General features: G+C 36.8%; 1 protein-coding gene across 1 annotated transcript; it reads left to right on the top strand.

Annotated features, from left to right (window-relative positions):
• The first annotated feature begins 227 nt into the window (after positions 1-227).
• Positions 228-23,448, top strand: SELENOT (selenoprotein T). The gene is made up of 6 exons (XM_077864708.1): positions 228-470; positions 15,999-16,109; positions 16,615-16,741; positions 18,735-18,822; positions 20,431-20,584; positions 20,762-23,448. Exons 1-5 carry the CDS (start codon positions 334-336, stop codon positions 20,553-20,555), a joined length of 588 nt encoding a protein of 195 aa, XP_077720834.1. The 5' UTR covers positions 228-333; the 3' UTR covers positions 20,556-20,584; positions 20,762-23,448.
• Positions 23,449-25,251: the final 1,803 nt, after the last annotated feature.

Below are 25,251 nucleotides of genomic sequence, written 5' to 3'. Positions count from 1 at the left end.
GCCCGCACGGAGGGAGACTGCAGGGGAAGGCACCCGTCCCACGCCCCGGGGCCGCCTCCCCGCCCCGCCCCGCCCCGCCCCTCCCCGCCCCTCGCACTCCAGCCCGGGCTCCGCGCCCATCCAAGATGGTGGGTCCGGGCCGCGAGCGAGCGAGCGAGCGATCGAGCGAGCGCCGGCCTGCGCAGGCGCATTCCGCGCTCCCCTCCCCGACCTGGGCGGGTCGCGCCTGCGCGCTGCGGGGAGCGGCTCGCGGCTCGCGGCTCCCGCTCGGCCTCGCGCTGGCTGCGGCGAGTCTCGGTCCTGAGGGCGGCCGACGCGGCTGGCTCGGCGACGATGAGGTATCTGCTCGTTCTGCTGGTGGCGGCGTCGGCGGTGATCCGGAGCGATGCCTCGGCCAACCTGGGCGGCGTGCCTAGCAAAAGATTAAAGATGCAGTACGCCACGGGGCCGCTGCTCAAGTTCCAGATTTGGTGAGTGTGCGTGCCGGGCCCCGCCGCGCCGCGCCGCGCCGCCTCGGCCGCCGTCAGCTACGCGAGGCCCCGGCTCCGCGGCCTAGCGGGCTGGGCCTCCCCGGGCCCGGAACGGCGGCGCCGGCGGCCTTCCGCGGGGTCCGCGCCCGCCCTTCCTTCCTCAGGGCATAACCGTTCGCTTCACTCAGGTTTTTGGTTTTTTTTTTTGTTTTTTTATTTTTTCCTTCCTAGAATGGTGGGAGTGCGGAAGGAGGGCACGGGAAGGTTAAATAGTGAAAGGCGAAGACGTGGGGACACTTGTCAGTACGTCAGGCCACGGCCACGACCACGGCGGCCGCCTGCGGAGGAGCTGGAGCGTGGGCCTCCGGAGCCTGCGCCCGCCCTCGCTGCCCCCCCCACCCCCGAGCGCAGGTTACTTCAGGTCGTTGGAGGAGACCCGCGAGTGACAGGCGCCCTCTCTCCGAGCCTCCCGGGGTGACTGTTGAGGGAGGTGGTGGAGGGGGGGGTTCTGACAGCTCCAGGGCTGCTCCTCCGCGTGCAGTTTCCAGAATGTCTTTGAAAAGGAGCCCGAGGGAAAAAAAAAAAGAAAGAAAGAAAGAAAGAGAAAGAGAGAGAGAGAAAGAAAGAAAGAAAAGAAAGAGAAAGAAAGAAGAAAGAAAAGAAAGAGAAAGAAAGAAAGAGAAAGAAAGAAAGAAAGAGAAAAGAAAGAAAAGAAAGAAAAAAAAAAAGAAGAGGAGCCTGTTCGGTGTCCCTGCGACAGCTCACTCCCAGGCCTCCCCCACCCCCCACCCCCCACCCCTCCCGGGGGTCGCCTGTCCTGGCGTGGCTGTCTGTCTTCCCGTCTTGCAAATCTCTTGTGCATTCAGAGAAACAGAAAAACAAAACACACACACACAAAAAAAAAACCCCACCTGAAACCAGAAGACACCCAGCAGTGTTTCGACATTGCCCTAGAAGCGATTTTTGTTGTTACCTGGTTAACTGTTAGAACCTGTGCAGTAATGCCTGTAATGAGGTAGGTGGGGCTGCGGGTGGGGTGGGGTGGGGTGGGGTGGGGGTTGGTTAGGATTTGAAAGGCAAAACTAAAATTGTAGAAATTAGCATTCTAGGATCCCCCGGTTGGCTCAGCGGGTTTAGCGTCGCTTTCAGCCCGGGGCGTGACCCTGGGATCCTGAGATCGAGTCCCGCGTCGGGCTCCCTGCACGGAGCCTGCTTCTCCCTCTGCCTGTGTCTCTGCCTCTCTCTCTCTCTCTGTTTCTTCATGAATAAAGAAGTAAAATCTTAAAAAAAAAAAAAAAAATTAGCATCTTGATATCGCAAAAGGCGACTTTTTTTTTTTTTTTTTAACAGGATAGGATGGTCAGGTTAATGTGTTTTCAGAGCCCTGATACTTTGGGTGGAGTAGTGTGCTAAAGGTTAGATTTTCTACTTACCCGACTATTTTTTTTTCTTATGTTTTAAAGAGTAAGCAAATATTTTAAATTTTAAAAATCAATTGAAACGACCCTTAGAGTCAGAAAGTGGGCTTTATTTTTGCAGTGAAAACTATAAAGATTTTGCAGTTTCTTCCTGATTAAAATAAAAACGACTCCCTGTACTGTTTACTGTGTGGCCAGGATATATCATTTTCATATAATACTGTAAATGGGGATTATGACTTGACCATTCTGATTTTTTCCGTATTTTTTTAAATTAGAAAGTGGCAGTCTTTTTTTTTTTTTTTTTAAGATTTTATTTATTTATTCATGAGAGACACACAGAGAGAGAGAGAGAGGCAGAAACATAGGCAGAGGGATCCTGGATCCCAGGATCACACCCTGAGCCTAAGGCAGGCCCTAACCACTGGGCCACCCGGAAGCAGCAGAGTCATTTTTTCGACCTATAATTATTGTTAAGGATTATGATACTTTGGATATAAGTAGTTAAAAGAAGACTGCATTTTCCAAGTTATGTAATTTTTCTGTTTCCTACTTTTGCACCTCTTGATTTCACTTGGGCTTTTCCAAAATACTCTTTTACAATTGCTCGTATTTCAATGGTATAGGAACTGAATTCCTGTCATAATAATTTAACAAATGTACCTTCCACTGAGGATATGCATAACTAAGTTTTCCAGATGTGTAAACATATAGGGAAGGGCATTTAGTTCTTCAATTAAACTTTTTAAAAAGTCTTAAGTACTTCAGTTGAATTTGTGATACATAGTTATTTTGTTTTAAGATTTTATATATTTATTCATGAAAGACACACAGAGGCAGAGAGGGAAGCAGGCTCCATGCAGGGTGCCTGACGTGGGACTTGATCCTGGGACTCCAGAATCACACCCTGGGACAAAGGCAGCGCTAAACCGCTGAGCCACCCAGGGATTCCCGATACATAGTTTTTCTTTTCTTTTTTTCCCCTTTAAGTACAAACTTGTCCCAGAAGTCTAATGAGAGTTTTCTTTTGCAGTAACCTAGAGCATATTACATACAAAAGTTCTTCAGTTTTGTTTTGTTTTGTTGTAATCATAGATGGGAGATAGTTTTATTAGTGTGCGCTCCATATACAGGTAAATTTAGCTTGTTGTTTGTTACTTTTTCCCCCAGAGATTAGTCTGAATATAGTAAATTGAATATTGGGTTTCTGGCTTTGGTAGAATCTCTTGGACGTTCATTTGCCAGTTTGGGAAAGAAAAGGAAGCTAAAACAATTGAGGATAAATACGTGAAAATTCTTTTAATTCTGTTTGAAATCTAAGTGCTATACAAAGCAGTTTTTCATTGATTACCATTGTAAGCAAGGAGAGAATTATTTTTACCTTTTCAATCACTTTTGTCCTTTATTATTTTATGAGTGCTCTTTTTAACTGTAGCTCAAAATGTCATCCATTAATTGTACTACTTTTATAATTGCTAATACAACGGCAGCAGCACAACACAAATGGAATTAGAGTGTGCAAAATAGCTTAGTATGAACTTTCCTATTCTATACTGATGTATTTTTTTCAATAAATATTCATTCAGTACCTACTTGTGCCAGGGGCTGAAGATACCATGGTGAACAGTGTAGATATGGTCCCCCATGGAGCTTCCAGAAGTGCACGGTATTACTTTATGCTCCTAACTCTTGGTTTATGTCAATTGATGGATATCCTTTCCAAGTTGTGGTTTACCTTTACTTTGTTTATGGTGTTTTTTGAAGCAAAGGATTTTTTTTTTTATTGTCTTTTCTGGGGTGCTTGGATGACTCAGTTTGTTGAGCATCTGGCTCTTGATTTCCAATCAGGTGGTGATTTTAGGGTCCTGGGATCCAGCCCCATGTCAGGCTCCACACACAGTGGGGAGTTGTCTTGAGATTTTCCCTCTCCTTCTGCCGCACAGCCCACTCATGCTCATGCGCACTCTCTGATGAATTAAATTTTTTAATAAAATATATTTTTCAATCTAGCAATGAAATTAGGTGAATTTGATGACATTGATTTCATATTTGGGGGAAAAGCTTAATCCTGCTTATTTGGATGTTTAAACATTGAACATAAAGGAAGTTCTCTAGTCAGTTGAAAATAAAGTTCCCTTGTAGCATTCTCCCTTTTTGTGGTTTTTATGAATAAATGAGTCTTACGTGTAAATGTATTCTGACAGGTACTAGTTGGTATGATGTTTGTATGTGTGTTTTATTTTCCCCACATAGGAGATTTAGCATGTAGTCAAGCCTACAGCATTTAATCAGTTGTAGTTTAAAGAGCTTACTGGCTGCAGCTCTTTACAGTTAATACTTACTGGATATTTAACAAATGATACACTAAGATTAAATAAAAATTTCAAAACATAAGCAGAATACAGCAGAATTTTCCAATTTTTGTTAAGAATCCATTGCTGATATTTTAGGACAACCAACTTCTAAAAGTATTTTTAAGAGGCAAATGAAACACCTACTCTAAGAACAAATTTTTATTTAAATTTGTACAAACTCAGCCTTTGCTTTCAAGGTATGGAGGCAAGAAAATAAAGGCCTATGGCTGATTTGGATGGTGATACTTAGATTAGTAAAAGGCTGAATTGGAGAAAATCTGAGAAATTGTGAGTTGTAAAGATAATGTTACTGTAGACATATATTTGCATATTCAAATATTTGAGTACCTACTCAGTGCAGGCACTTTGCTTGGTTCTGGGAATTGAATTCAGTTTTCTCAAGACATCATAGGCACAAGTGGAAGGCAGTCATTAATTCATAGACAACACATATAAAATTACAATTGGGTTAAGTCCTGTATAGTCAGGGGATTAGGGAGGATTCCTATGAGGAAATCAACTTTGAACTGAGATCTGAAGGATAAGATTTATTGCTAGAGAGCTTTCAAGCTATGGGAATGACACGTTCAGTGGCCTTGTAGTAAAGAGAACATAACTGCTTGAAGAGGCCAAGGCTACTGACCTCAAAGACCAAAGAGAAGGTGGCACAGACCCTGGAAGGTCTGGCAGGCCATATGGAAAGATCAGTTAGCCTCACTGTGGAAAACACATTAGAGGGGACAAAGAAGAGATTTGGGGAAACCATTTAGGGAGACTATTGGGAGTAAAATGTAAAGGGACAGATCTTTAGGAGATAGATTTTGTGTATTTGGTGATGGGTTATATATTTGGGGGGGGAGGAGAGGAGGCATGGAGTAAGAAGTGTCAAACCTAGCTCCTGAGTTCTGGAGTGGTGCTGTTCCATTCATTAGAATGATAAGGGAGACAAATTTTGTGGATTTTTTTTTTTCTTTTTGGTGATAGGAAAGGGGAGGAATCTTGAATTTTTAGATGATAAAAGGGGAATATCCTACAAAGAGATTTTCATCTCCCCAAAATAGCCATAGTAACTAAAACTAAAATCTTAAATACCAGTTACTGTGTTTCACCAAACCTAAGATATGGATAAAAAGATACATCATTATTTTATATATCACTGAGGGGAAAAAAAAAAATACTGCCATTTATTTATTTATTTATTTATTTATTTTTTAAAGATTTTATGTATTTATTCATGGGAGACACAAAGAGAGAGGCAGGCTCCATGCAGGGAGCCCAATGTGGGACTCGAACCCAGGAATCTGGGATCATGCCCTGAGCAAAAGGCAGGCGCTCAACTGGTGAGCCACCCAGGCATCCCAATACTGCCATTTAAACTGACACATTGAAGCAGTGAAACAAAGGAATAGTAAGTTGATCCAGATAGTAGAGTACTAATGGAGTGTTACTAGAGAACAAATAAAGTGCTGGCTGCTATACCTCCCATTATGTTAGATTTTTAAAGTTTCCTGTAATTATGTAGAGCTTAGTCACCATTTTATTTTGTTTTTTTATTATTTAAACAAACTACAGTATCTAACTGAATAATGTACACATAATAGTTGTTTCGACTTAATGAACAAAGTACTTTAGTCCAAAGCTTTTAGAGATGGGTAAAAAATATGCATGGTTTTAAAGGTTTTATCTCCTCTAGCAGAAAAATGAAAACATTCTTTCCTTACTATTTGCCATTAAGGTAAGTGGTGGAAATCAAATTGAATGTATCATTTGGAAATACCAAGATAACCTCATAAATTTTGAATAGTCTAGTTACTGGAAACCTGCATTTACTGAACTAACAGTTTCGAAGTCCAGATTCTTATTTGATCTGCCTCTTAATCTTCTGAGTGACTTTCCAGAAATTATTGAATCTCTTTAGCTCTCAACTTGTTCAACCAATATATGACGATGTTGGTTGCATTCCAATTACTTCTAATATTCTGTTTTTCTATTGTATACTCTTAGGAAGCTTCAAGGCAAAAAGCCAAAAGCATACATATATACTTTTCTGTCACCTTTTCTGCTTTCCAAAAAGGGAAATCAAATCATGTTTTCATATACCTTACCTTGATTTGGGGTGCAGCCTAGGATTGGTGAGGAAGAAATCTTACTGTATGGGTTTTAACAAGAACTACTGATGATCAGGTCCTTGTTTTTTATGCCTTTTTCCCCATGCCACTTACTTTCCCCTTTTGTCCAATATTTAGGAAGATAAGAATTAGTTTTTTGCAGGCATGTTTGAAAACCTGTTGTCTGGTGGGAGAGACAGACATCTTAAACAATATTACAGTAAAGCATTCTGTTCAGAGTGTTCTAAAAGAGATCATAATGGAGAGCTTTAAAAACATAGTGGAAAGAAAGACTGTCTATTCAGGGAGAGTGGGAAGGCTTTGAGAGGAGGAAATGAAATTTTTAAGGGTTTGAGGAAACCACCAGGAGATGTAGAAAAATAGCCTTATACATAAGGGAAGATCATATGTAAATGAAGCCTGACTCAGCATAGAGAAGGGGGAGGGACAGGAAATAAAGCTGGAGGAAGATAATCAATTAAAAACTGCTAGCAGAGTGTGAATACTATCATTGAACAAGTTTTATTAATGTATTATTTTTATTGTCTTTAATGCTGTGATGAGAATTTGGTAAATGAACCTTTGAAAACTTTACTCTGAGGCTTTCATCTTTTACAAAAATGAAATTAGCTTTCGGGTTATAAAAATAGTACAGTTTTCTTGTAAAAATAATAAAGAAGTGTAAGGGAGGAAACATTTTTCTTCTATCCTTATATGTTCTCTTGGCTGGTCTGTTAATCAAAATGACGTAAGACCGATGAACAGGAAAAAAAATTTAATTACATACTTATGAGAGCTCTCTAAAAAATAGGAGAGGCGAGAACAAGTTGGGCAATTGAGGCTTATATCCTGAGCTAAGGAATAAAATAGGGGCCTGGGGCTTCAAAGGGGAGGAGGGTAATTCACAGGACAGTAAGAAGAGCAGATGTTTGGTAAATAGATGTTTGCCTTGCCAAAGAAATCTTTCAGGTTAAGTTACCTCTGATAATAGCTTTCTGTTTGGGCTTATCCCAATTCTTTTAAGTAGTTAAGGGATCAGTAGGTTGTTTTGTTTTGTTTTGTTTTGTTGAGTTTTGTTGAGTCCAGTTGGTCTGGATTGCCTTCAGCTCAAAATAAGCCATATCCCAAAGTGGCATATTTTGGGGCCACGTATTTTACCTTTCCCTCAGAAGTATACATAAGGAAGTTAAAAAAAAAAAAAAATCCCTGTATCCCATTTTGCAGAACCTCCTTCAAGACAACTCTACACAAGTGTTATATAATTTTACAGAAATGAGTTCATAGGTGTATGCTTTGTTTTTTTTTTTTGAAATTTGCCTTCTATCACTTACCATTCAGTGTCAGTAAGTACACATATGCAGCAGTAGGCATAGTATTACATAAGATGAGTGCTCCTTAATTTAAGTAACTAGTGCCTGTTGGTTAACAGTTTGGTTGATCCTAATTTTTCACAAAATTAACTCTGCCAAGGTGAATATCCTCATATATATTGTATACTTGTCCAATAATTTCCATAAACTAAATCCACAGAAGTAAAGTATTACGATTATGTCAAAGGGTGTCACACTTACAATTTTGACATTGTTAAATGAGTTAATACTCCTACTAGAAGATCTTAGAGAAATAGGTTGAGTTTTTTAAAATTTCTAGTTTATTGCGCTGTAATCATAATATGACATCTGCCATTCCTACTTGGCTTTTTTTTATGACGGTCAATTTTTGGAAGTGTTCTTTGGGCTCTCAGAGGGGTTTCTCCTATTGACAGTAAAACGTGATCTGTGAAATCTGCCTATTAATGATAGTATTCGGATCTTCTGCAGTTTCTGTTTTTTTTACCCATCAATTTTTTTTAAGACCTCAAAAAAAACTATTTATTTTTTGCCTCAAAATACTTTTTGATTCCACGTTTTGGTTTTGAGATTTCTTGTAGTACCTCCTTACCTCTTACCATTCTTCTGCTTGTAGAATATTTTTGGATGTAGACTCTATTTTGAATCTTTTCTATTTGCTATTTCTGCTCTTTTGTTTTATGACTTTTTTTTTTATTAATACCTCAGGCGTTTTGTGTTTTGTTGTTGTTGTTTATCCTCCCTGTTTCTCAAAACTAGAGAAACAGCTTCAGATATGAGTTGATAAACTGTATCCTCTTCAGTAGACTATTACCAGTTTACTCTCTTCATTAGAACATTGCTACCACCGAAAGACATAGATTTTTGTCTGTTTTGCTTTCTCTTGATCTAGGTTCTCTCTCTTTTGAATGTCATCAATCCGTATTTATGGAAAAAGTGAGTACAACCTGTTGTAGTCCACTGTGGTTGTCTCTGAAATAACGTAACTGCCCTCCCTGCCCGCTCTGTATATTCCTAACTGGAGTATAGATAGATATCACCTAATACTGTTCATTTCTGGTAGGTTTTTACCTGGTTGGCCTCTGTTCCAGTTTGGTAGCTATTAGGCATAGAATGTAATACATGTAGAACTTCAGGTTTGAACATAACTCTTACCAGTCACACTCTTGGCCTGGCCTCCATGCCTTTACCAGAATTCATTGTGCTACTGCCAGTTCTCTTTCTGCTGCTGTGGTATCTGACATGCCCTTACTTCTTACTCTGTTATCCTGTTGGTGATTTTCTTTCTAAGATTCCTGCCTTTATTCTAATGTCATGTGGAATGAGTCTACAACCAATAGGCAGGTAAATATACAGGTCAAATAGGAAAGCAGTAAAGCAGCCCAGAGACTTCTTTAGTTTAGCCATTAAACCATCATAGAGCACAATGTATTTTCTTATCTGTCTCTTTAATAACTTATAAAAATCCACTGAGGGTGAGTTCTGTGGCCCATGAATCATACCTCTAATTAAAAAATGTATTGAAAAGAATAAAAGCTTGGCATCGTATGTGAAGTATTTTAGGATGAAACAAAGGAATTCTACAGAATGACTTGTCACCATTTACTGAATGCTTTAATCAAGTCATCTTTATTGAGTAACTGCATACCTTATAAATCTGTTAATATTCTGTTTTCCAGAATAAACAGGTAAAATTCCTCCCCAGGAAAAGCTGAGGAACTAAGCACTTTATAAATTCTTGTGGAATAGTCTTCAGCAAAAGAGTTTGTGAAATGTTATGCCAAAGGTATGGAGAAATTAGAAGCTAGTGACCTCAAGAATAAGACAAAAGAATGAAGGGAATAAAAACAGATTATTAATCATATTTTAGCTCTGTCATATCTTTGGAATAAACTCATTAAAGAAGCTGAGAATCTTAGAAGCCACTTTATGCATATTTTGTGTATATGTTTGTACTGTGGTGGCCACTGTGGTGTTTCAAGAGATAGCTGGAAGGGAAATAATCTGATTTCATATAATACTGTTCCTTTATCTGATAAACTGATACCTCTTTAATGTTGCTTTTGCAGCTTCCTAAAAAAACTGAGCAAGTTCTGGGCCACATTTTGGTTTTCAAAGTGTATAAGCACTCCTGTTTGCAATTTTTAAAAACATCAGTTTAGTCTATTTTTCACTCCCTGAATACCTTGTTTCTTGTGTGGTTTATAGAACACCTTGCAGATTTCATTCCTTAAGGCACTTAGAGTAGGTGATATACCAGACAGATATTTATTATTATAGTATTTCATCTATTAAACAGAACAAGGAGAAGTAAAGATTATATCTAAAAACACAGCTTTCAGTGATCAGTGAGCTGTTGGACCAAGTAGTGCTGTAGATAATTAGCACAGTATTTACAAAATGTCTTCCTATTTTTCTTGGTATAGTGTGGGATAAGTATTAGTTGAGATTCTTGAGATGCAAGTAGCAGAAACCTTTTTGAACTGGTTTGAACAATACATTTGGAAATAAATTTTTAAATTATTATAAGAATTGTCTTAGAACCCAAAGGCAGAGAGAGATGCAGCAGGGCTTCAGAGAGAGGAACTAAAATAGAAAGCCAGAAAGTCAGAGGAGGCACCATTCGCTCTTCCCTGGTTTACATCTGTACTTTTTTCACAGTAAAAGGTACTTTATTTTTGTTTCTCTGAAGATTCACTTCTCAGTCTTTTGAAAGATTAAATATATTAAGTGTTCATGTTTGTGGAGATAGTCACTTTTTAAAATCCCATTTCTTCGCTTTTAGAGAGGGAACTGGAGCCTTACTATGACAGGTTTGCATTATTCTGGAATGTCAGCAATGGCAAGGAGTTGGTTTCATTATGTAAAGAGGATCCAATCCTGTGTATGTGGGTGAGGACAGTTGGAGAGAGGAGGTTATTGTAAATAAAGGAGAAGGTGAATTCAAGAGGTGCTAAAAATAGGAATAAATCGTAAGTTATTTCAGGAGTATCTGAAATTTTGTTTTTGTTTTTGTAAGATGTGAGAGACTGGGGTTTGTGATGGGCTCAGGTTTGATATAAATAAGCATTTGACTACAATTAGGAGCAGACATAATATAGAAAGGGGAAAAGTGGAGTAGTTGGCATCATGAATCGGCACTGAAAATATGATGGACTTTAAAAAGTACAGACTCTATTTGAAATAGCACAGGCAAGGCATTTTGTTTATTAAATTTCCTTTCACATAGATCATCTAATTTGTATGCAAGTTTTTTCTTTTAGAAAAGTACAGTGAAAAATATTTTAAATTGAGCAGTTGCAAAAGTTGACTCCATAGAGTAAGATATTTCTCTTATTTCTAACCCTAATCAGGACAACATTAAGATTGCAAAGTTTAAATCTACTTCTTAAGGACCTTTGGTTCTACCTACGACAGGAGGAAGAGGCAGCTACTGCAGCATGTTTTTAGCATGTTCCCATATTTAGTTCTTGGAGGTATATTGGACGTCATAGTTTTACTCACGGACCCAGAAAGAATGAGTTTAAGTTGAAAGGGCTGGGTGTGTGGTAGTAGAAGTGGAATGATGTATGCCTTTAATTTAACATTTTGTCCACCTCAATAAGCAGTAGGTATATTTTGTTTTGGAAAACACCTGTCAGCAGTAGAGATTGCTGTTTTAAAACAGGAAAATTGATTTTGGGAAAACAGTTATATAGGGGGAAAAGTTCCCTAGGTTTTCCTCACAATTCTGGAAGCAATGATAGGAAGGAAAGTTCCTATCATTTGGTTTTGTTTTTTATTGAGGTATAATTGACACATTAGTTTCAGTTGTGCAGCATAAAGATTCGATATTTGTGTATTGCAAAATGATTACTACCATAATTCCAGTTAACAGCAATCACCATACAGTTAAAAAAATTTTTTCTTGTGATGAGAACTTTTTTTTTTTTAAGATTTTATTTATTCATGAGAGGCAGAGAGAGACGCAGAGGGAGAAGCAGGCTTCTTGCTGGGAGCCCCATGTGGGACTCAATTCCAGAATTCGAGGATCATGACCTAAGCCAAAGGCAGACGCTCAACCACTGAGCCACCCAGGCGTCCCCTGATGAGAACCTTTAAAATCCACTCTGCTGGGTACTTTCAAATATGCTGTATACTATTATTAACTATAGTCACTGTGCTGTACATTACATCTTCCAGACTTACACGTTTTTTATAACCAGAAATTTGAAAAAAGGTACAATTTTAAAGTCCTTTTTGAATTTCAAGATTATGGGCTGATTCCTTTTGGAATTTGATCTGAAGGTCTGATCCCACACTGAAGACTTGGGACTGGAAGAACGGAGGGTAGAGCTAGGCTTCCGGGCACAGCAGCCAGAAGAGTAGGTGACTAGGAGGAGTCTGGCCAGAAGTGTTGTCTGCACGTAGATACATACACCTCTAGCTAGGCCTCTTGGACTTCCCTTGGCAAGAGACTAGAACTCCCAGAGCAAACATGAGGGACTTCTTGGGGCCCACAGGTTTTTAGCTCTCCCAGAGGAAGAATCTCTATGTCTTTATCACAGAAGAACCTTTGAGATCTCTGCCATCAAGAGGTCAACCGTATGGAAACTTGTTTGTGGCATTTGGGCCAAAGGGAACCTATTTCCTGGACAAAGGGAAGAATAGCTCTTGCAACATCCAGCTCTTCTGCTGGAGTCTAGTGGAAAGAGCTAGAATCTCAAATCACAAGGTCTGTGTTCTAGTCTCTCAGCCCTAAGAACAGGGACCATACCTGTGTCACTCATCATTACAAACCCAGCGTCTAATAATACTGCTTGACATGTAATAGGCATTCAGTGAGTATTTGAATGAGTGAATTAATAGTAAATTTTCAGCTTTCTTAACTTTGTCTCTGATCCTCACAGTGTTTGAGTAAAAGTTAGAGGATATCATCTTAGATAATTAACTCCGTTGTAAACACAGAGTTAATACAAATTTGAAGGCACTGAAATCAGGTGCCATTTCTTGGTTTCAAGGTGGTTAGGCATATAGGTGAGCTAGGTTATTTTCGTAATATCCTCAAAACAAAAGCAGCATTAAAATTTTTTTATAGAGAAAGCAATTGTGACAAAATACTGCAATTTGGTGACTAATAACAATAATAAAATATTACATAAGGTGAATGTTTAGTGAACATAAAGTATGTGGAGATTCCTAAGTTCTTTTAAGTGTTTAGCTGTAGACCCTTTGCAAAAATTTCATACTTTTTAGGGACTTAATCTCTTGTGAAATTTTTATTCTAAATGTAAAGGAAATACTAATTGTAAAGAAGATTTGTGACTTTTTTTCCCTGAAAAGTGAGTTTTCTTAAATTGAGATCTACTGATATTTGGACTGTTGTATCCTGTCAGACATAAACCTGATGGTATGTTTTTCCTTGACAGTGTGATGGACAAAGTTGGCACCTTAGGTTTTACATTACTGTTAATTGCTGATTCTGCTTCCTCTGTACTTTCATTGGTTTATGTGTCCCTTCACTTAATGTAGTTATGTGCTTAACAACCTTACCTTTGTAAGCTCTTCTGTTGATTTTGTGGTACCACCTCCTTTTTTTCCCTCAGTTACTGATTGACAAATAGAAATTATGTATATTTAAGGTGATGATATGTATTGTGAAATGATTACCACAGTAAGGTTAGTTAATACATTCATCACCTCATACAATTACTTTTTATTGAGTGAGAACATTTAATATTTATTCTCTTAACAACTTTCAAGTATGTAATATAGTATTGTTAACTATAGCCATTGGCTGTAAATTAGAGCCCTAGAGGGACGTCTGGGTGGCTCGGGGGTTGAGCCTCTGCCTTTGACTCAGGGCATGATCCTGGGGTTCTGGGATTGAGTCCCACATCAGGCTCCCTGCGAGGAGCCTGCTTCTCCCTCTGCCTATGTCTCTGCCTTCTCTGTATCTCTCATGGATAAATAAATAAAATCCTAAAAAAAAAAAAAAAAATTAGAGCCCTAGAATTTGTTTTACAACTGGAGGTTTGTATCCTTTGACCAACATCTCCACATTTTGCCTGTTCCACAGCCCCTTGCAATCACCAGTCTACTCCATGTCTCTGAGCTTGGCTTTTTTAGATTCTATGTAAAATGAGATTATACAATTTGTGTTTCTCTATCTGACTGATTTCACTTAGCATAATGCTTTCAAGTTTCATCATATTGTTGCAAATGGTAGATTATTTTTTTCTGAATAACATCCCCTTGTGTATTTATGCCACATTTTCTTTATTCATCTGTCAGACATTTAAGTTGTTTCCATGTCTTGGCTATTTTAAGTAATGCTAAAATGAATATGGGGGGTGCAGATACCTTTTAAAGATAGTGATTTCATTTCCTTTAGGTATATACCTAGAAGTGGGATTGCTAGATTATTTGGTAGTTCTATGTTTAATTTTCTGAGGAACTTTCACAATGTTTCCATGGGGAAAACTGTAAATTTAAAAAAATTCACAGTCCTACTGACAATGCACGAGGATTCCCTTTTTCTCTGCATCCTTGCCAACGCTTATCTGTCTTTTGATGATAGGCATCCTGACAGGTATAGGGATATATATCTTTCTGTGATTTTGATTTGCATTTCCCTGTTGATTAGTATGTGGAGCACCTTTTCATGTATCTGTTGGCCATTTTTATGTCATCTTTGGACAAGTGTCTATTCAGGTCCGTTTGCCCATTTTTAATCAGATTATTGACTTTTGGCTATTGAGTTATAGGAGTTCCTTAATTCATTTTGGTTTTAACCGCTTTTATCAGATAGCTAATTTGCAAATATTTTCTCTCGATCTGTAGGTTGTCTGTTCTTTTTGTTGATGGTTTCCTTTACGTGTAGAAGCTTTTTAATTTGATGTAGTTCCACTTGTTATTTTGCTTTTGACACCTTTGCTTTTAGGGTCAAATCCACAAAATCATTGCCAAGACCAGTGTCAAGGTGCTTACCCCCACTGTGTTTTCTTCTAGGAGGTCTATGGTTTCAGGTCTTATGTTCAAGTCTTTCATCCATTTTGTGTTGATTTTTGTGTATAATGGGAGATAGTTGGTTCATTTTCATTCTTTTCAAGTTGCTGACAGTTTTCCCAGCACCATTTGTTGAAGAGTCCATTCTTTTTTCAACCTTGGCTCCTTTGTTGTGAATTAATTGACCATATTTGTGTAGGTTTATCTCTGGGCTCTTGATTCTGTCGCATTGATCTATGGAACTGTTTTTGTGCTACTGCCCTACAATATTGATTACTATAGCTTTGTAATACAGTTTGAAATAAGGAAGCTTGGTGCCTCCAGCTTTGTTCTTTCTTCTCAAGGTTGCTTTGGTTCTTGTGTTTTTTTTTGTAGTTCCATACAAATTTTAGGATTGTTTGTTCTGTTTCTATGAAAAATGTCTTTGGAATTTTGATAGGGATTGCACTGAATCTGTAAATTGCTTTTGGTAGTGTGGACATCTTAACAATATAAATTCTGATCCATGAACACAAGATACCTTTCCAGTTATTTGTGTCAATTTTTTTCATCCAGTATCTTAAAAGTTTTCAGTGTATCCTCCCCCTATATCTGCACTCTGGTGGCCTTTTCCTCCTTTTTTTTTTTTTTGCTGGGGAAACATACCCCTACAGTGTAGTTGTTTAGATATTTTAATGGGAGATATTCGATACTATTGACTTAATTTCTGGAATAATGTTATGGATTGCTGTCATGCTGGTGAAATTATCTTCCCAATCCTTGTTTTTCTTTGCAAAGTAGAAGCAAATTTTAGAGTCAGAAGGGATTTAAGAGTTCTTTAAGTTCCTTTTATTGTGATTGAGAAGGCATGTGTTTGCCTAATTCGGGGCAGAGTTGGAATAAGAACCAGAATTTCAGGTCTCATGCCTTGGTATTTTATAAGCTTTCTTTGCTCTAGTTTTGAAAGTCCCTATTTCAGAAGAGCTGTTTTCATTTCAGTATTTATACTCGATACCCCCTCAAAAAGCAAGTTGATTTGAGAGCTCAAAATATGCTGACATACATGAATAGGTATTTGCTGCTGCCCAACAATGACCCAAATCTACGAAGTTTAATGTCCTAATAGATGGATATACATGGCGGGGAGGTAATTTATGTAAAATTTGTGAAGAAACCTCCATGTTGCTGTTATCCAGCATCAGTCATTATTACTTTGTCACTGTTTGTGAGAAACACTTTTTTAATCTTGGCAATTTTTATATTTTATCTAAATGCAAAATAAGTAGAAGCATATTCTAAGTTGCTTAACAGAAGCACTTTGATTTTTCTGCAGTGTTTCCTGAGGTTATAGGCGGGTGTTTGAGGAGTACATGCGGGTTATAAGCCAGCGGTACCCAGACATCCGCATTGAAGGAGAAAATTACCTCCCTCAACCCATATATAGGTAAGTGAATTTCAGTAACTTAAAATGAATTTTTAAAGTGAATTTTTTTCACTTTTGTGAGTAAACTTTTGTGAATTGTTTCAATTAACTCTTCTTGGTTATTGTAATTTCTTAGTTGTAAAAAAGAGAACACTGTCTTATAAGTAGCAAGTTGATTTGATCCAAATAAGGAAGAATTTTTCTGTAAGAAGGAAAAGAGGAGGATTATTTCAGAGATGGCAACCTTAATTTTTATACAAAGTCAATGGTATAAAATCCTGTACTGTTAAAATAATAGTATTTTTAAAGGTTAATGCTATATAGTTTTACAAGTTATTTTTATTAATTTAAAAGATATTAAACATTTTTGTTTTAAAACTCCACAATAAACTTTAGTTACTATCTTTTTTACTACTTGTAATTAGTAACTTTTAGATTTGGTGTCTAGAAAATGTCTGTACACTTATACTTGAATTATGAAGTTTTGAATTTGAGAAATTGATGAATTTTTTTTTTCTTTCAATAGACACATAGCATCTTTCCTGTCAGTCTTCAAACTAGTATTAATAGGCTTAATAATTGTTGGCAAGGATCCTTTTGCTTTCTTTGGCATGCAAGCTCCTAGCATCTGGCAGTGGGGCCAAGAAAATAAGGTACGTAACATAATAGTTTTCATAGTTGTAGGTTTTTAGGTTGTCAGTGAAAATATTTTAATGGATTGTTTGGTTTTTTTAAGTATCTGTTGCTGATTCATCTGTTCACTTGTATTATTTTGGCTTTAACCACTTTTTAATCTTTGGATAAGGCACTTAGCCTTTCTTGGCCTTAGTTTTTTTTTGTATTTTTTTTTTCCTTGACCTTAGTTTTTATAATTATGTATTAAGAAAGATTAGGTCTTTTTACTATTTGAAAGATAGGGAGGTGTGACTTTAGAAGAAACTGGGCACAAAATAATTCTAATACTTGATATTGATTATGTAGATTAGGTCAAATCATATCCAACAGAACATCATATACACATAATGTAGGCCTTTTATACTAATAAGGGGTATTAATGGTTTTGTTCACATTAAAAACGGCATTTCCATGGATTTGTTCTTTTTTTTTTCATGGATTTGTTCTTAAAATTTGGTTTTAATGGCTTCTGACTCTTCTGTTTTAAATATATGTAAATATATATATGAATATATATCTAATATTCTATATTAGATTTCTTTCATTTGTTTTACTTGAAGTCGTCTTTTCTGGAAGGTCTTTCTGCTGTGAGGAATGGGACTAATTTTATTTCTCTCTTAGAGGAGATTGCTTAAGTTTCCTTCTAAAAAGTGTTCTGTTTTGGAGTTCTCTGGGCTTGTTTTTTAGGTCTAGGCTGAAACTACCTTTAGTGGACTCCTACATATCTATGCTTCTTTTCCTTAGGGAACGACTTATTTCCAGTAATAGGCAAGGCTCCTTAACATAAACATCCTCAGGTGCTACCCCTTATTGAACTGTGTCTCCATTATTAATAAGATTGATTTGCATAAGATTAAGAATTGAAAGTTAAGTACTCTAATGTTTTGAGTTACATTTATTCTGTTGATTCCAACTTCAGTGCATTTTACTTCTGAAGACATATAATGTTGTTAATCTGCTGTGGAAGAGGAGCTATAGCTTTTATGTGTACCCTTGTGTATCGTTTTCATGAAAATAAACTTACTGTTCCCAAATGCAAGAGTAACCTCTATGAAATCAAAGCCCACCTAGCTGGGAGGAGAGCCCTTTCTCATTTGCTGTGAGCATTTTTATTTACTTTTTTGAAATAATTTGCTATACATTGACACCCTCACTTCATCCTGTTTTTTAGTCAGGTGATTTTGTTAAATTTTGTTCCTTTCTGTCCACCAAGGAACTTCTGGTCTCTCTTGAAAGGATATGGATTTGCCCTCCAAAGAGGGGGAGCGAATGTAATTTAATATACTAGTGCTATCTAATTGACTTTTTTATTTGACTTAAAATGATTTGTTTGGAACATGAATGGGTTGTATTGAATACATGAAGTTGCTGATTATTGCATCACTAGTCTCTTGTGAATTCATACCTTATATAAATGGTGAAATAAACCCTTCTTATGCTGGTAATTTTTTGTTTAACTTATTAAGGCTGTTACGAAATCTAGAGATTCTGTCTCTACGTTACAAATATCTATTCTTCATTGTGTATAAAGCTGTGAATTAATGTTGTAGTTTCCTTGTTCCATGTATGTTATTGGAACATCTAGAATAGCAATAATAGTCTATGTAGAAACTTTTTTAAGATTTTATTTTAGGGTGATAGAGTGAGCAGGCAGAGAGAGGAGCAGAGGGGGAGGAAGAGGGAGGGGAAAGAATCTCAAACAGATTCTGCACTGAGCACAGAGCCTGACATGGGGCTTGATACCACAACCCCAAGATCATGACCTGAGCCAAAACCGAAAGTCAGACACTTAACTTGAGTCACCCAGGCACTCCTGCCCCTGTATAGAAACTTAAAGTAGATTGAAAAACAGCCATTACCAACTAAAAATGAGACTCTATATTTAACATATTACTTTTGTGTCTGTCTTCAGTTGTAATGTTTGCCTTTAAAATAACTTTGCCTGCTGTATTTAATTACATTTTCTTTTAGGTCTATGCATGTATGATGGTTTTCTTCTTGAGCAACATGATTGAGAACCAGTGTATGTCAACAGGTGCATTTGAGATAACTTTGAATGGTGGGTTCTTTTTTTTTGAATGGTGGGTTCCGAATAGTTTGCATTCTTTAACACATTTTAAATGATTTATAACAACCATTGGGCTTTTCTATTTTTCATAATATGCAAAATTAGCACTTTATATGGTCCTCACCTCACCTAGCTTGAGAATTATATCCATATGATGACCCTTGAATCATCATAGAGACCTCTAGATCTCTCTTCGAGGTGCTACCCCCAGGAATCTTTTTTAGAGTGAGAGGGTTTAATATTTTAAGATTTTATTCATTTATTTGAGAGAGAGAGTATGAGCAGAGGGAGAGGGAATATACCCAGGAATCTTAAACTACTTCCAAGCAATTGATTATCTCCGCTTCCTACAATTCTTATGTACTCCAATTTGCTCCTTCCCTGGCATTGCTCGTTTATTTATAATGGCACATTATCATTCTGTCCAGTTGCCCATGTCAGAAAGCTAGGATAACCTCAGTTTCTCCCTTACTCTCCATATCTAATGGATTACCAAGTATGATTCTTAATTCTACCTTCTACATTTCTCAAAATTCTACTTCTATTTTTTGTTAACATGACTACCCTAGTCCAAGTCAAAATGATTTTGTTACCCTCCAATACAGTCTCTAAACTAGAGGTGGTCAGATAATGGCCTATGAGCAACAGTAGTTTTAAATTTTTTAATGGTTACCAAAAAATCAAAAGACTATTTTATGGCACATGGAAATTATATGAAGTTCAGATTTTAGCATTTAAACCTAAAGTTTTGAGTTTCATCAATGAAAAATCTGTGGAAATTTATTTCTCTGGTCATGCAAGTACCTGCGTGATATCTTTGATTTTTGCTTCTTGAGTCTCAAAGCCTAAAATATTTATTATCTGGCTTCTTACCAGCTCAAACAGTAGAGTGAATTTCTTTTTTTTTTTAAATAAATACATAAATTTCATCTCATTGCTTCACTGCCTCAAGTTTATTAAGTGGTTTTACTTCATCCTCAAGGTAAAGACCAGAACATTTAACACACTCAAAAGTCCCTGCTTGATGTAGCCTTTGGATTGTTGAGCCATGGCCATGTGGACCCTGTGTCCAGCTGCCTTTTTTTTAAATAAAATTTTATTTATTACATATTGCTTGTGGTTTCTTTCAGACTACAATTAGAGTTGAGTAGCTGTGATAGACTGTATGTCTTCCTAAGGCTGAAAATGCTTACTGTCTGGCACTTTATAGTTCATTGACCCTAATCTAATCTTCACTCGCCTCTCCAGACTTCCTTGTTACCCCTCTTCTCCTGTATTTCAGCTCTTCTAATGATAATATTTTTCAATTTTAATGGTACCTCTCAATTTTAATAATAATAAGTGCAAAGGCTCCTTTCTAACCTCTTCCATGTCCCTCAGCATCTTCTAGTTTTAATTCTTAGTACACAATTGTGATCTGTAGCTATTTCTTTGGTACGTTTTGTCTTTCCCCTACTGGAGTATAAACTCCATAACAGCAAGAAAGGTAAGTCTCTGTATTCCCAGCTGTATCAATAGACAATAAATATTTGTGGAATGAACATGTATTATAGACTTATCTTTAATTTTAAGGAGTGGTGCTATTTATTTTTATTATAGATGTGCCTGTGTGGTCTAAGCTGGAATCTGGTCACCTCCCATCCATGCAACAGCTCGTTCAAATTCTTGACAATGAAATGAAGCTCAATGTGCATATGGATTCAATCCCACATCATCGATCATAGCCCCACCTATCAGCACTGAAAACTCTTTTGTAAGTAGTTTAAAAATACAATAACTATTTACAGGTATCATTCTCATCACAGATCAACAAGATACTAGGTATCCCATATACTATTACTTGAGTTCCCAACTTAATATTTAATAGATGGATGTTTTCTTTATTAAAATGAGTGAATTTTGAAATAAAATATTCTTTTTTCTCTTTCAGACATTAAGGGATTTTTTGCAAGAGCAGCGTGACTGACATTATGAAGGCCTGTACTGAAGACAGCAAGCTGTTAGTACAGACCAGATGCTTTCTTGGCAGGCTCGTTGTACCTCTTGGAAAACCTCAATGCAAGACAGTTTTTCAGTGCTGGCACATTTTGGAATTCTGCACATTCGTGGAGTGCAATAATACTGTATAGCTTTTTTTTTCTTCCCCACATCCATTCAGTTAACAGTTTTTAAGAAAAATGTAGACATTACTACTTGTACCTTTTTTTTTTTCCTTAGTCATATTTGGAAAAGTAGAAAATTGAGTTATAATTTGACTTTCTTTTCAAAGATGCCTGTTAAATCTGTTGTGATTTTATATGAATTTTCCTTTTTTTATAGTTTAAAATCAATCTTTTTGGGAACACAGCTGAAGTTCCCACATACTCTAAGAGTTTATCAGGCATCTTTAATTTGGTCATGTCCAATTTCTATAGTTTTCAAAATACTGCAGATTGTGAACAGTGCATTATATGAGATTATGGGGGGAAATCCTATATCCAGAGTACTCTACCAATTTGTGTGTATGTGCGTGTGTGCGTGTGTGATTACCAGAGAATTACTAAAAGACCAACTGCTTTTTAAATACTGTTATGTAGTTCAAGTGTCTTGCCTTGACCAATCTAATGAGTTGATTAACTGGGCCTTTATACTTAACTCAATAAAAAACTAAGCAGATGTAAGTTAAAAAGTTTGAATTTATTGCCCAGCGTACCTATTAACATATTTAAAAGTTGTCTTCCTCAATTTTTTTGAATTCCAGATAATTTCATAAGGAATATACTTTAGTTTGACATGCAAATAATCATTTACCATTTTAGGATAATTGAAATTCAGTTGAAAGTTCAGTTAAACCTCTTTACACTTCATTTTAGGTGAATGGAGACTATTTGTCTAATAATTTAACTTAACATCATATATCAGAATTTTATTATATTTAAGGAACAAAATCAAAAAGTTTTTTATTCAGTGAATTTAATATCTTTCCAGAGTTCTATAATGATAGTTTTTTTTAAACAAAACCTTAAACTGCTGGACTATAAGGGTAATTTAGCAGAAATAGGATCATAATGTAGAAAAATAGTCAAGTATCAACTTAACATATTTTAGATTCCATATGGGAATAGACGTGTAGGTCTAGATTTGTTACTAGAAATAAAGGGATTTGAGGAAAAATTATGAGACCATTCAACATTTGGTCTTCCAGACACTTAGCACAACCCCTTATACTTCACTTATCACTGAATATTTGTTGAATTGATGTTTGGTAATCATGATTTTATAGCCCCAAGGTGGAACATGCTGTAGTAGTCTCTAGCTAACAGGAAATTAGTCTGATGATTCACTGCAGAAAATTGATTAAATGACTTCTTTTAATCAAGACTGCACAACTGTTAACCTAAGTTGATACAGTGGCAAGTGTCCATAGAGGTTATGTTGGAACTTCTTGAAGGTTATTATTCATGTGTAATATTTTATGTTTGATTAGCCTTGCTTAAAGGCTAGTCAGGCTTAAAGCCTCATTACTTTTCATTTGTAGCAGCCCAAATGTCTGTCTTCTGCAAGTAGAACACAGAGCTCAGTGTTACTGTAGGGCCTTTCTTTAGTTGATGGCCATTCCAATAGTGATAAATTAACCTTTGGGCATTTAGAACTTCCAAACTCGAGCCTTGGATATTCCTATGTATCTGACAGGTTAGCCCTCAAAAGCATAAGATTATATTCTAACTTTTTTCATGTTTGTCTTGGGTGAATAACATGTCTTTTGGAGAATAGCTTTAAGTGGCTTAGACACTGATAAAACTCAGTGTGTTATTTTTTGTACACTCATGTCAATATTTTATCTTTAACCATATTTAAATCTAGGATTTAATAGAGTCTACTGGAAGAATTAGTGGAAAGCGTAAATATAAAAACCAATAAGGAAAAGGGGAAAGTTAAAAAAACTATTTAGAAGAAAATGAAACTATTTATAACTAATTTTATTATATTTCTAACATTTCAGAATTTATTAGTTGCTTACAAATTGATGTGGCTGTGTAGTTTATAAATGTTTATGTATTATATTTAATTAGGAGACCGTAGAACATTACAACAGATTGGCTAATGTTACTGTTTTTGTTTTTGTTTTTTTTTTAAACCAGAGTTGCTGTTGTGGAAGAAATTACTTGTTAGATTAATAAAAGAATGTTGGCAAAACATGGTTTTATACCTCAGAATCCAGATGTGCAAGACAAAATATGCTTTCAGATTATGAATACATTTTTTTTAAGGTATTAACATTAATGACAGCAGTTGGTTAGCCTTTTACCATTATCAAAATACAACAGGATTCCAATGATTATTCTTTCTTATTTTGAGTGTTGTTACTTTGGGACCTTGATTGGTTGGCATTTTATCATTGTCATAATTTTAAATAATTCAGATTTTAAAACCAGCCTGCAGAATTTTTAAGCATGATTTGATGATATTCAATACTAAGTAAGGCTTTAAAAACAAATTCTTGAGAGAAATGTGAGGGATTGTAAAGTTTAGGGGCTTACTAACATAGCATTGTGAAAATAAACTTATATTAAGCTGATGTAAAAGGAAGCCCTCTTTTGTGAAATTAAATCTGTGCTAGAGCACTTCACGTGATAACTGTATTTAGGAAATTTTATTTGTAAAAGTCGTTGGTATCAAATAGTATGTTCGCTTTCTAATTACTTCTTAACCAGTGCTAACACATCCCCTCGCCTTCTCAATCTGGCACTCAAGCCTTATTGCTCTTGGACCTTACACTACTTCTCAAGCCTTATGGTCCTCTTGGTGTTGCCGAACTAACAACAGCTCTGGTGTAATTCTGTGCTTGTTTGGAGCAGGGAGCAGCAGTTTACATCATTGTCTGTCCCCAACCTCCAGAATTCCTGAGAAAGTAATACTGACATTCCCAAATCTAGAGAAAAAATAGGAGGAACTTCCCTCTCGACTACATAGAGACAGCAATTTCAGAAGAGAAAACAAAGCTCGGATTTTTTTTTAAAGATTTTATTTATTCATATGAGACAGAAAAAGGAGCAGAAACATAAGCAGAGGGAGAATCACGCTCCCTTAGGAGCCTGATACAGTACTCATCCCGGGATCATGACCTGAACCAAAGGCAGACACTCAGAGTGATCCAGGTGTCCCAAAGCTCAGATATTTTTTAATAATTCAGGTGAGCCTTTTCCTTCACAGACCTTGGCTCTTTTTTCTTAGGCTTCGGAAAAGCCAATAGAGACTCCTATCCAAACTGTATCTTGAAGAAAATTATAAACTGGTCTCAGAGTGGGAAGAGTGATAAGTCACCTACTCTCTATCAAAGCTTATGGAATGTCTTCTGTTGCCTATGTAAGCTTAAGCAAAATAAAAAGAAACATGATAACTACATAAACATCTGCAGCATCAGTTTTAAAACTTTCATGTGCCTAAGAATCATTGGGTCAGATTCCATAGAAATTGTGATTCAGTGGTGTGAGAGGGGATCAAATAATTTGCATTTCAAACAAGCTTCCCGAGTAATACTAGGGCTGTCAAGTCTGTGGTCCATACTGAGAATCACTGTACCTAGAGCAGAATGCAAAAGGCTTAATAACTCATCCCAAGAGAAAATGTAACTCATGGAAAGGAAGAAAATTTTGTCCATTTGCATCACATTTATAGAATGATTTAGTTAAGAATTCAGTAAATTGGGAACTCAAAGAGGAGAGAAACAGAATGAGAGGAGAGGGAGGTTGTTTCTAGAAAAACTTCGGAGGACTTCATTGTCCCAAGTAATCTGTTTTACCAATGTGGCCAATTTGTTTTTTATCGTTTGTTGAGTTCATGTTTTGAGACTTTCTAGTTGGATGTTTTAAAGGTAATGTCAAATCTTTAGATATAAAATCGATTTTAAGTACCAGATTTTCCCAGAGCAAAACAGGCAACATGCCTGTATTCTTATATTAAATAGTGACATCTGACTTGATTTTTACGTAAATCTATTTAAATGCTTATAATTCTGAGTAGAGAAAATGCATACTTTTAGTTTTTGTTGTGGTAACCATAATAGAACCCATAAAATTGCTAGGGTAACCCAATCTGACTTAATTCAGCCCCGTCCCCCACCAAAGCAAAGGACTTAGTAGTTCATGTAACTGAAAAATCCAGTGTAGAGTTGTCCTCGGGGATTCAAATATGATTATCGGAATTCTCCATCTAAGTTGGTCTCACTTCTCCATGAGCCTTCCTCAAAATGGGAAAAGAGTGCTTGGGGCTGGGGAGGATGGGGGAGTAATGAGAGCATGGATAAAGTCTCAGAAAACTACACTGGTGCAAATTGGGTCACATTCCTATCTTTGAATCTTATTTCTCACTCGATAGCCACTCTAAAAATACTGTGTTCTGTTAACCCTTCCTTTCCTCTAATTAGTGACTTTACTCCCT

The sequence above is a fragment of the Canis aureus genome, chromosome 22 (genome assembly GCF_053574225.1).
Source record: "Canis aureus isolate CA01 chromosome 22, VMU_Caureus_v.1.0, whole genome shotgun sequence".
Taxonomy (NCBI): Eukaryota; Metazoa; Chordata; class Mammalia; order Carnivora; family Canidae; genus Canis; species Canis aureus.
This window is presented reverse-complemented; position numbering and strand designations above follow the sequence as displayed.